This window comes from Mus caroli, unplaced genomic scaffold, assembly GCF_978045245.1.
Source record: "Mus caroli unplaced genomic scaffold, Mus_caroli_1 scaffold_4, whole genome shotgun sequence".
NCBI lineage: Eukaryota > Metazoa > Chordata > Mammalia > Rodentia > Muridae > Mus > Mus caroli.
Genome location: NW_028227259.1, coordinates 131,792,995 through 131,806,063, shown reverse-complemented (window position 1 = coordinate 131,806,063; position 13,069 = coordinate 131,792,995). Strand labels below are relative to the sequence as shown.

The window sequence follows — 13,069 nt, the reverse complement described above, 5'->3', positions numbered from 1 at the left end:
TGAAGCTTTATGCTTCAGAATTGGATTTCATTGCTGATGGTCAATAAGTTATTTGAAGCACTATTCATTGGTTTTGTTTTTGGTTTTTTTTGTCATATGTATATATTTGTTTGGGGTGTGTGTGCATATACTGTGGGCAATGTGTATTTATTTGTTTGGGGCATGTGTGCATATACTGTGGGCCATGTGTATGTATTTGTTTGGTGTGTGTTCATATACTGTGGGTCTTGTATATGTATTTGTTTGGGGTGTGTGCACATGCTATGGGCCATGTGTGGAAGTGGAAGACAACTGGAGATAGTCAGTTCTCTCCTTGCCCTATGTTGGATCTAGGAATCGAACTCAGGTCTTCAAGCTTAGAGGACAACGTCAATAACCCACTGAGAGATGCATCGTCCCAGCCTCCACCGGGGTTAAATAAAAGCCAACAGCCTGATAAATAGCGGAACAGGCAACATGTCTGCCACTTTCCACAAAATAAAATAAAATAAAATAAAATAAAATAAAATAAAAGGGAGTGGCAGCCAGGTTGTGGTAACAAATGCCTTTAATCCCAACATTTGGGTGACAGAGACAGGTGGATCTCTGTGTTCAAGCTCCAGGACATCGAGAACTGCACAGAGAACCTATCTTGAAAAGAAGGGGGGTGGGGGTGGAGGCTGGACTTCACCCACAAGATTTAAAAAAGAAAGTTTGTTTTTGCACTGAACTTTTCCAGGTATCTACGCTGGGGAAATGCAATACACCACTGTGCCATACCAGCACGGTCGAACTGACTTCTTTCCTGTCCCCAAGCCCCACTGAAAGGACAATGGAGGAATACATACCCACTGCACCTGAGCTGTGTCCTTCATTGCCTCGGTGAAAGCCACAGCAAACCTGGTCCATGGATAGAGATAACAGTCAGTTAGGCTGGAATACAATTACCCAACATGCTCAAACCCTCTTGTTCCTTTTGAATCATGCAGTGGGGGCTGGTGAGATGACTCAGCCGTTCAGAGCACTGACTGTTCCTCCGAAGGTCCTGAGTTCAACTCCCAGCAACCACATGGTGGCTCACAACCATCTGTAATGAGATCTGACGCCCTCTTCTGGAGTGTCTGGAGACAGCTACAGTGTACTTACATATAATAAATAAATAAATCTTTAAAAAAAAATTGAATCATGCAGGGGAAGCAGAAATTAAAACTCAAAGGCCAGGCTGGGGAGATGGCTCAATAGTTAAAGAACATTTACTGTTCTTCCAGAGGGCTGAGATTCAGTTCCCAGCACCCACGTGGGGTGGCTCACAAGTACCTGTCACTCTAACTCTGGCGGATCTGATATCATCTTTGACCCTTGTATGCATGTGGCATGCACACTAACATACATTTACTGGTTTTTGTTTTTTGGTTTTTTTTTTTTGTTTTGTTTTGTTTTTGCTTGTTTCTTCTTTGGGGGTTTTGTTTAATTGTTTGGTTTTTGTTTGTTGAAACATGGTTTCTCTGTGTATCCTTGACTGTCCTGGACTTCGCTTTGTAGACCAGGCCCTTGAACTCAGAGATCTACCTGCTTCTGCCTCCCAAGTGCTGGAATTGAAGGCGTGCGCCACCACCACTCAGCTACACTTACATTTTTAGGAAATAAAAAGTCAGAAAACAAAATTCAGTAGGTGCCATAGTTAATCCCTAATGCAAAGAACACTCCAGGGCAAGAGGTATAGGATACAGGAGCTTGACGTGAGAATCTGTGTGTGTGTTACAGCATCTGCCCTGGATAATGAAAATACATACATATTAAAACCATGTGGTACGGGGCTGGAGAGATGGCTCAACGGTTAAGAGCACTGACTGTTCTTCCAAAGGTCCTGAGTTCAATTCCCAGCAACCACATGGTGGCTCACAACCATCTGTCATGGGATCTGATGCCCTCTTCTGGTGTGTCTGAAGACAGCAACAGTTTTTTTTTTTTTAAAAAAAGCATGTGGTACACAGACAGACACTCAGGCGTATACGTGACATAAATTAAAAGAGAAATAGCAGAGTCAGCAAGTCCTAAGGGGCTCCGGTGCTAAGAAAATGGCGAGCCTCTATCTTAAGATCATGTTTGTCAGTCAAGCAGAGACGGCTCAGCAGGAAGACTTTCTGCCGAGCACCACCACCTAAGTTTGATCTCCTAGAATTCACATGGTGGATGGACAGAACCAGCTCTCTCTCTCCTCGAGAGCTGTGGTAGCATGTTCACACATGCCTGCTGAATTAATAAAGGTATTTTAGGAAGATTGCCTTTGCCACAAAAGGAGCATATCCGGTACATTTTAGTAGAACGGTACGTACACAACATCTCTGGCACAGGAATCATATAAAGTTGTTCTTTTTAAAAAATCAAGCCCGTTGGGAAATGGGATAAGCAAAGTCCACAGTTCTGTGATCATGGCACCTGACAGTAGCTTTACGGATTAGCCATACATACATACATACATACGATTACACACGTGTAATTCTGTGACAATCACAGAATTGGATATTCACATCAATCTCTGTAAATATCATGGCTGATTTCAGTCACCATCTTGACAGGAGCCAGAACCATCTAAGAGGCAAATCTCTGGACATCTCTAAGACAAATCTGGGGGGACTCGGGGGGGGGGAGTTTCTAGATCAATAGAACGGAGTTGGGAAAGCCCACCCTATGAGCAGCACCATGCTAAGGACTGGAACTGTGGGCTGAGTAATAGGGGAGTAAGCTGAGCACCAGCATCTGTCTCTCTGCTCCCTGACTTGGGGATGCTGCATAACCAGCTGCCTCCCCGTGATGGACTGTGATGGACTGTACCTTCAAATTTCAAGCCACAATATAGTCCATTGTTGTTGTTGTTGCTGCTGCTGCTGTTGTTGTTATTGTGGCTGTTGTTTTAAGACTGGGTTTCTCTGTGTAACCCTGGATGGCCTAAAACTCACTATGTAGACCAGGCTGGCATTGAGCTTAAGAGATGCTCGAAAGGTGCTGGGATGAAAGGTAAGCACCACCCCCCTGGATCCATCCATCCATCCTTCCTTCCTTCCTTCCTTCCTTCCTTCCTTCCTTCCTTCCTTCCTTAAGTTGCTTTTTTCGAGCATTTTGTCACAGCAGTGAGAAAGGTGACTGACAGATACTGTCGTGACCCACTTTGTGTCAATTTGACACAAGCTAGAAGTCATCACAGAGGAAGGAGTCTCAGTTGAGAAAATGCCTCCATGAGATCCGATGTAGACGGGCATGTAGGGCATTTTCTTAGTTAGTGACTGATGGGGGAGGGTCTGGCTCATTATGGATGGGTCATTCCTCAGCTGGTGGTCCTGTGTTCTGTAAGAAAGCAAGTCAAGGGGAGCAAGCCAGTAAGCAGCATCCTTCCATGGCCTCTGCATCAGCTCTTACCCTCTGTGAGTTCCAACCTGACTTCTTTTGATGATGCACTGTGATGTGGAAGGCATAAGCCACACAAACCCTTTCCTCCCCTGACTTGCTTTGGTCATGGTATTTACCATCACAGCGATAACAACCTTAACTAAAACAAATCGGATATGAATGGCACTGAGTAACAACCATTCAAGGTAGAGAATACACAGCTGAGACTTGCAATACACACGGACACCTCCCCAAAGCGCAAAGATTAAGACTGTATTAGACATGAAGAGAAGGGGAAAAGTGAAGGAGAGGCTGGGATCAGACTCCAACACACTCAACACAGCACAAAGTCAGCAAAGGGGTTAAATACATGGGAAAGGACTACGCCCTCCAAGACAAAGATAGTGGCTAAGCTGGAGAGATAGTTTAGTGGTTCAGAGCACTGGCTGCTCTTCCAGAGGACCTGGGTTCAATTCCCAGCACCCACATGGCTCAAAACCATCTGTAACTCCAGCTCCATTTGATATGATGCCCTCTTCTTGCCTCCAAGAACATTGCACACACATGGTACACAGACACACACGCAGGAGAATACCCATACACGGGAAATAAAAATAAAGAGACGGTGTTTTTAAAATAAAGAATAACAAGGGATATTATCTTTTAAAAATGGACCTGGAAACAAAATGATACCAATTTTCAGATACATATTTAATTTTGATACTTATAATTACTAAGGACTTATTAGATCATAAGTCTTAGAAGCTGAAAGTCTAATCCAAAATTAAGATGTAATTCTATAACTGTACAGGATAAAAGTTTGAAAATCCTGAAAAAAAAAATTTACACAGCCCCCCCATAGGAAAAAAATAACACCAATTTAAAGGTGTTTGATTAAAAATGGGCTGGAGAAATGGCTCAGCGGTAAGAGCGTTGACTGCTCTTCTGAAGGTCCTGAGTTCAAATCCCAGCAACCACATGATGGCTCACAACCATCCGTAATGAGATCTGATGCCCTCTTCTGGTGTGTCTGAAGACAGCTACAGTGTACTTACATATAATAAATAAAGTTTAAAAAAAAATGAAATGCACATTATAAAACCAGACAAACTCAATAACCTCATTTATGGAAACATGAGCCGCACAACATCAGACAACAAATTCATGATTCATGCGTCTCTCTTGCCTACTGGCCTCAATCAATAACACCCCTCCCAAATAAAAAAAATCAATATTTGCTTTAAGAACGATGCAATAAACAGCCCTAATGATAATACTGTAAGATGGATTTGTCCAATAATGTTTTCAGTAAACGGAATTACTTTTCTTCCATAGGACAGTGTAGCACGGACCATGTAAATGGAAAGGCGATATGTCTTCAGGATGTGCAAACAGTAGTAAGGCATTTGTACTAATAGACCACCTTTTTAAAAAATGATGTGTGTGTGTGTGTTTGCGAGATGTGAGTGCAGTGCTTATGGAGGCCAGAAGAGGGCGCATTCCCTCTAGTGCTGGAGTTGTAGTTCACTTATACCAGGAGCTACTTTTGATGTGGATACAGGGAAGGGAACTCTGGTCCTCTGCAGAAACAGCAAGTGACCTTTTCATTGTCATTGTATTTGTTTTTGTTTTTTAAAGATATATTCATTTTGATTTTTTGGTATGAGTGTTTTTCCTGTGTGTGTGTGTGTGTGTGCGTGCACGCGTGTACCACACACACAAAGTGCCCGTGCAATTCAAGAAGGGCTGGCTACAGCTAGTCTCTGGAACAGGGCTTCCCATGCTATCCTCACAGAACTAATGGATGTATCATCACAGAGAAGCACCAAGCGCAGCCAACAGAGCCATGCTCTTGGAGGTTCTCTGGTCCTGGATGGCTGGGAGTAAGGTATAAACGGAGGACTAAGCCAGGGTACTGACACCTCTCTGGTGACTGTCTCTCAAATGGTTTATGGAACTCACAAAGGAACACAGACAGGAGCCATCCTGAATAGTGAATAGCCATACAGAAGAATAGTTACAACGATGGCCCTTGGGCCTGCATTGCTCTTAAATTAGCGACTCTAGCCGGGCAGTGGTGGTGCACGCCTTTAATCCCAGCACTTGGGAGGCAGAGGCAGGTGGATTTCTGAGTTCGAGGCCAGGCTGGTCTACAGAGTGAGTTCCAGGACAGCCAGGACTACACAGAGAAACCCTGTCTCGAAAAACAAAAAAAAAAAAAAAAATTAGCTACTCTACCCTGCACTGTGGTACATTTCTACAGTCCCAGTGCTCAGAAGGTGGAGGCAGCAGCAGACTTCAAGGTCATCCTCAGCTATCCATGATGGTCAAGGCTAGCCTAGGCTTCAAAAGACCCTATTTCAGCAAACACACACACCCAAAGCACATGCTAGGGCTCTCTTCCTACTACACAAAGCCTTCCAGAATGCTCCTGTGATAATAAAGGTAGGCCAGGTACATTGTAACCCTGTTTGGTTCTGATGAGAATTTGTAACAAAACAGAACTACACTGAGGGCCAGTTTTGTTTTGTAGGGTGGTGGTGGTGGTTGTTATCGCTGCTGCTGTTTTGAGACAGGGTCTCTCTCTATAGCCCTGGCTATCCAGGAACTTGGTATGTAGATCAGGCTGGCCTTAAGTCTCAGATATCCACCTACCTGTCTCCTAAGTTTTGGAATTAAAGGCATGCACCACCGTGCCTGGCAAGGGCCTTATTAGTGATGGTGTGAATTGGTTTCCCTGGTAAGATGAAAGCCTTCCCACTGGGAGAGCCATGGCCTTACCTGGCTTCCTCCAGAACTTTCCCCATGACTTCCTTTTTTTCTTTGTGATTGGCATCTTCATTTAAGTCAGTTCCACCAAAAATGACCCCGAAAGGAATGCTGTGACCTGCAGAATGACAAGTGGGGCAGACTGGGCATCAGGAGGCGCGCCCTGGCCTCAGCTGAGAAACAAAAGCACGGGTTCCCACAACACAGGGCTGCGGGGCTTGTCTGTTTGCAAAGAGCTCTCTAGCCCAGGCTGTCCTCAGACTCTCAATTCTCCTGCTTCAGCATACTCGGGCTGCAATTACAAGTGTGCACCACCACTGCTAGATGTGGGGGGCAGGAGAAGGAGGGAAGGAGAGGGAGAGAGACAGAGAGGGAGGAAGAGAGGTGTGTATGTGTGTGTGTGATAGATGTATGTGCCTGTGAGAGATGTGTGTGAGTATGTGTGTTTGTGCATGTGCCTATATGTGTGTGGGGGCGGGGAAGGAGAGGGAGAGAGGTAGGGAGACAGAAAGGGAGGGAAGAAGAGAGAAGTATAAGTGTGTGAGAGACATGTATGTATGAGAGAGTAGGGGTGTGTGTGTGTGTGTGTGTGTGATAAGAGGAAGGGATACATTTGCCACAGTGCTGGTGTGGCGGTCATAGGACAACTTTGTGAAGTCAGTTCTCTCTCTCCACCTCTGTGTGTCCAGGGAATTTGGATGGCCAGGCTTGTGGAGAAACTGCCTTCACCCAGTGGTTCATTTCATTGGCCCAATCTTGTTTTTGAGGCAGAGGGGCCTTGAGCTTGTTATTACCGGGAGGGTGACCTTGAACTCGTAATTCTCAGGCTTTCAGGTAGGATAGCCCAAGGGGCTGAGATTTCCCCAAGCACTGTCACACCCAGTTTATATCTCTCTGAAAATTGAAGGCAAGGCTTGGCTAGCAGAGTTACAGCCCCAGGCCCTAGGTGTGAAGCATTCAGTTTCGTCCTGGGGGGAGAGCAGGTATCACTATTAAAAGCCAGTACGGAGGGCCATTGAGATGGCTTAGCAAATAAAGGACATTGCCACCAAGCCTAATGACCTAAGTCCCATCTCTGAGACCCTCACAGTGGAAGGAGAGAATCATTTCCCTGTGAGTTGTCTTCTTTTTTTTTTTTTTTTTTTTTTTTTGGTTTTTCGAGACAGGGTTTCTCTGTGTAGCCCTGGCTGTCCTGGCACTCACTTTGTAGACCAGGCTGGCCTCGAACTCAGAAATCCGCGCGAGTTGTCTTCTCACTTCCACAAAGATCTCTCCCCATCATAACCACCATCACCACCACCATCAACACCACCACCACTCCATACACAAATAAAAATATGTACAAAGAAAAACTCACACTAAGATTAATCACGTCAAGTTCCGCCTGCGATAGTTTAGACTATTTTTCATTTTTCAAATTAACTTGCTTTCAATTTTAAGCATACACACACACACACACACACATGATCACCACCATCTATAAGAGACAAGCTCACCAATCCTGGGGTGTGATCAAAGAGCTCATCAAATGAAACAGAAGAAGGCTGGTGAAAGGAGAGGGTTATCACACTCTAACCTGCAGGGGGCAGCACTGTGTAGCCCAGGCTGTTAGACATGGGCACCTGGAGGTCACCAGGCATGGCCCCTCCCTCATATCACCAGCTTCTTTTTTTTTTTTCCCTTTGAACAAAATAAACATTTTTGTTTTACCTTTTTCCCTTTTCATTTCTTTTTATTTATTTATTTTATTAGCTATTTTCTTTATATACATTTCAAATGCTATCCCGAAAGTTCCCTATACCCTCCCCCTGCCCTGCTCCCCTACCCACCCACTCCCGCTTGGCCTCATACGAGACAGCTATACCAGGGTCCCTTCATCAAAATCTTGCTGGCATATGCAATATTGTCTGGGTTTGGTGGCTGATTATGGGATGGATCCCCGATGGATCACCAGCTTCTAAAGCCAGTCTTGTTCTGTAGACTCAGAGATCCACCTGCCTCTACCTCCAGACTGCCCCATGGTGTTCAGCCTTAAAGTATCTTTGAATTCAGTTCTGCACACGGGTATGGTGGCACAAATCTTTAATCCCAGCATTCTCTGTGTCCCAGGCCGGCCTGATCTACATAGCAAATAAGTTCTTGGTTAGCCAAGGCTCTGTAGTGAGATTTGGTCTCAAAAACAAAAACAATTTATCACACGCCAAATCTGAGGAAAAAAAAAAAATGTGGAAATAAGATGTAGTCATTCAGACCCCTCCATTCCTAGCACCTGGACGAACTCAACAATCTGTAGCTCCAGTTTCAGGCTCTCTGATGCCCTCTTCTGGCAACTGCAGGCAAGACACACATAAAAATAATAATAGGGCTGGACATGGCTCTGCTGTAAACAGCACTGGCTGCTCTTGCAGAGGACCTAGGTTCAATTCCCAGCTCCCACAGGACAGTTTACAGTCGTGTGAAACTGCATTTCCAGGAGATCTGATACTTTCTTATAGATTCTGTGCGCACCTGGCACACATGTGGTAAAGGTTTGTGTGTGCGCGAAGGCAAAATATCTTTACAGATGAAACTGTTTAATTAAAAAAGAGAAAAAAGAAAAAAAGACATCACTCCTACCTGATTGCTATGGGAGACCTGGCAAAGATAGAGGATGTTTTTACTTAATTTCAGGTAAAATAGCTGAAGCTGGGTGCACTGGCACATATATGCGAGCCAAGGCAGAAAGATTGCCAGAAGCTCAAGGCCAGCCAGTACTGTAAACTGACAGACCCTGCCTCGAGAGCCTGAGTGTGGTGGTGCTTCCAGTAACCCCAGCATTTGAGAAGAAACAGGAGCAGGAGGTCAAGGCCAGCCTTATCTACAACCCGAGTTCAAGGCCAGCCAGAGCTACATGAGACCCTGTCTCAAAAACTCAAACCAAGCCTGGCAGAGGTGGCGCACACCTTTGATTCTAAGTACTTGGGAGGCAGAGGCGGGTAGATCTCTGAGTTTGACGCCAGCCTGGTCTACAGAGGGAGTTCTAGGACAGCCAGGGTTACAGAGAGAGAAACCTTATCTCAAAAAAACCAAAACCAAAACAAAAGCAAAAAAAAAAAAAAAACAAAATTCAAAACATACAACAGAAATGACAGATAACCGTGGGCCAGTGAGAGGGCTCGTCAGGTAAAGGTGCTTGCCACCACGCGTGAGGACCTGAGTTTGATTCTTGGGACTAACGTGGTAGAAAGAGAGAACACTATAAAGTTATCCTCTGACCCCCCACACGCATGCGTGCATGCTGTGCCACACCCACCCTACTAAACAGATCAATTTAATTTAGAAGTTAAAGACCACCAAACTGTAAGCCGTACATGATCTCGATTTTAAAGACACACAAACTACAGAATAATTATATGGGGTGGGGCGCTTGAATTGGATCCCTACCCACTCACGGGATATCCTCACAGACTGGTTAATGTTCTAAGCCACAGGACTCCATCTGCTTCCTTACTGGGCCCCAGCCTGGGGCATATTCTTTAACTTCATTAAAGCACCGTAGGCTGCAGCAAATTAACTCGCAAGCCGTATGTTTTATAGGCTAGTTAAAGCATATGAGAGGGTTCTCAGAGTGCACCTTGCACAGTGCCCTGGCTATACGCCATCTAGGAAGGACAGCAATAATATTCTGCCATTCAACACTTGAAAAATTCATTGATGTACACAGAAGGGGAAACTCTTTTACATATATCCCCAGGAGGGAGGAATGATCCCTTGGGTTAGTTCAGGGGTCGTACAGTATGAACCATAATGAAAAGCAGGAACTGAACCAGTTTTTTTTTCCTTAAGACTTATTTATTTATGTAATTTATGTATATAAATGTTTTTGCCTGAATTATGTCTGTACATTAGAAGAGGGCACCTGATCCCATAGGACTACAGGTATAGATATAGACGGTCCTGAGCCGCCACATGAGTGCAGGGAATCGAACTTAGGTCTTCAGGAAGAGTAGTCACTGCTCCTGACTGCTGAGCCATTGCGCCAGCCTTGAACCACTTACTGACACGTTGGCACTGTAGCCAGGGCGCATGTGTATGGATGGTGCCTCTGTGTGCTTCCTCGTAATCTGCATTTCTTTGCCTGATCGCTCCCTGGCAAACCTTTGCTTTTTATAAAGGGCTGGGGAGATGGCTTAGCAGGTAAAGGCATGTGCTCCCGAGCCTACCTGAGTTTGATTTCCCAGGACTGACATGGTAAGTGGGTCGATAGGTATGCAGAGAGAACCAACTCTCCCAAATTGTCCTCTGACCTCCAAACATGTGCATGGAAGGCACACTTGCACGGGAGTGCACGTGCACACACACACACACACACAAGTATATTAAAATTTTTAATATAAAAAGTGCTTTTAAAATAAATTAATACACGCCAGGCAGTGGTGGCACATGCCTTTAATCCCAGCACTTGGGAGGCAGAGGCAGGTGGATTTCTGAGTTCAAGGCCAGCCTAGTCTACAGAGTGAGTTCCAGGACAGTCAGAGCTACACAGAGAAACCCTGTCTCGAAAAAACCAAAATAATAATGATAATAATAATAATAATAATTTAAAGAAGAAAAGGGGGGTTGCAGAGATGGCTCTGCTTTAGCAGAGGACCCAGGTTTGATTCCTAATACCTCATTGGCTCAGAACATGATACCCTTTTCTGGCCTCTGGGAATACAAAGCACACACACACACACACACATATATATATATACACATTGTGTGTACACATCAAGATCAAACTCCAGAATCAACCTCCTTATGTTGATACTCAGCTAGAGCTTAGTAGCTTTTCACCTGGATGGTGAAAAGACACTATGGATTCAGTGGAAGACTTTCATTTTTTTATTTTTGGAGATAAGGTGTCACTGCTGAGTGGTGGTGGCACAGGCCTTCAATTCCAGCACTCGGGAGGCAGAGGCAGGTGGATTTCTGAATTTGAGCCAGCCTGGTCTACAGAGTAAGTTCTAGGATAGGCAGAGGTACACAGAGAAACCTTGTCTTGAAAACACACACACACACACACACACACACACACACATGAACAGATGTCATTGAGTTATCGTAAACTTACTTTATACTTACCTAAGTTGGACTCAAAAATTGGAATCCTCTTGCCTTTACTTCCTGGGTGCTGGGAACTACAAGTACATGCCTCTATGTCTGGCATGGTAGGTGACTTTAGAGGCTGAGTGTATGGCTCTAGAATGTTCTTTATAAGAGAAGCTGGCCACTGTGTCTACAGCTACTCAAACTACCTGTGACTTCATTTTCATTGTCATCTGGAGACACAGCCTAGAATTACCTCAGAAAGAGAGTCTCAGTGAGGGTTTGTCTAGGTCAGGGTGACCTGTGGGCACGTCTGTGTGGAGACTGTCTTAATTTAATTGATGTGGGAAGACCCAGCCCACTGTGGGTGTTACCATTCCCTAGTCACGGGGTCCTGAACAGTGTGAATGTAGAAAGGACCATTTGCAGGAAACATACTCTGTGTACATTCATTTCTCTTGAGGTCAGATGTGTGACTAGCTTCTTCAAGTTCCTTTCAAGGATAGGCTGTACCCTGGAACTGAAAACAACCCTTTCTCTCTGAAGGTTGCATTTGTCAGAGCATTTTATCACAGCAACAGGAAACTAAACTGAAACACCACCCATGGAGAAACCCCAGTAGGGAGGTGTGATGGTTTGTATATCCTTGGACCAGGGAGTGGCACCATCTGAAGGTGTGGCCTTGTTGGAATAGGTGTGACCTGGTTGGAATGGGTGTGTCACTGTGGGTGTGGGTATAAGATCCTCACCCTAGTTGCCTGGAAGTCAGTCTTCCACAAGCAGCCTTTGGATGAAGACATAGAACTCTCAGCTCTTCCTGCACCATTCCTGCCTGGATACTGCCATACTCCCACCTTGATGATAATGGACTGAACCTCTGAACCTGTAAGCTAGCCCCAATTAAACGTTGCTTTTTATAAGACTTGCCTTGGTCATGTTGTCTGTTCACAGCAGTAAAACCCTAACTAAGACAGAAGTAAAGAGGCTTCTTGGCCACAGAAGAATAAGTGGACCACAGGAGAGACATGAATGCTTTGACACAGGACTTCCAAAGCTTTGTAAGACCCTGTGCTGTGAATACAGGCATGTACCACACCAGGCCTGGCTTCAGGACAACACTTAAATAAATATTTATACAGTACAGACATCACCAATATCTATCTGTTCTAAACTGGCAAGGTTACCACATTTAGATAACTGTTTAATAGAAAAAGACAGAGACCTTGTATAACCCTTCAGTCTGTCTTTGGGTAACACCTGGCATTTTTTTCAGTACTCCCCCAACCCCCCCGTGTGACTTTGGAAGCGTGAGAGGGGTACCTTGCAGAAGTCTGCCTCCTCGGTAGAGGTGAAGAGCTAGTGCTGCTTCCAGATTTTCATCCACGATCAGGTTGGCAATTTCAGATGGGCTTTCAAAATCAAAGGCATCTCTCAGAACACACATGTGGCCTGCAGCTTCTAGGTGGTCCCTTTGTTAAAACAAAAAACAAAACAAAACAGAGAGAGGGAAAAGTTGGTTGGAGTTGTCACCTTGGTTAAGGCATGTGGTGATTTGAATACGCTTGGCCCAGGGAATGGCACTATTAGGAGGTGTGGCCTTGTTGGAGGAAGTGTGTCACTATGGGAGTGGGCAATGAGAACCTCCTAACATAAAAGCCAGTCTTCTGGGGCTGGTGAGATGGCTAGGCCGGTAAGAGCACTGACTGTTCTTCCAAAGGTCCTGAGTTCAAATCCCAGCCAACCACATGGTGGCTCACAACCATCTGTAATGAGATCTGACACCCTCTTCTGATGTGTCTGAAGTTAGCTACAGTGTACCTGTGAATAGATAAATAAATTAAAAAAAATAAAAATAAAAAAAGAGCCG

General features: G+C 44.9%; 1 protein-coding gene across 5 annotated transcripts in view; it reads right to left on the bottom strand.

Moving 5' to 3' along the window:
- Glt1d1 (glycosyltransferase 1 domain containing 1) overlaps positions 1–13,069 on the bottom strand; it is a 91,657-nt gene that overhangs the window by 52,137 nt on the left and 26,451 nt on the right. For 4 of the 5 annotated variants that reach the window (XR_015047002.1, XM_021163965.3, XM_021163963.3 and 1 more), the window contains 3 exons: positions 12,523–12,671; positions 6,148–6,253; positions 828–879 (listed from right to left, as the gene is read on the bottom strand). Coding sequence is in view for 4 of the 5 variants with exons in the window: in XM_021163963.3 (XP_021019622.1) it covers positions 828–879; positions 6,148–6,253; positions 12,523–12,671 (307 nt within the window). In the remaining variant the exon portion in view is untranslated. Of the gene's footprint in view, positions 1–827; positions 880–6,147; positions 6,254–12,522; positions 12,672–13,069 lie in introns of those variants that run through there. The other variant, XM_085837204.1, reaches the window with a different exon arrangement.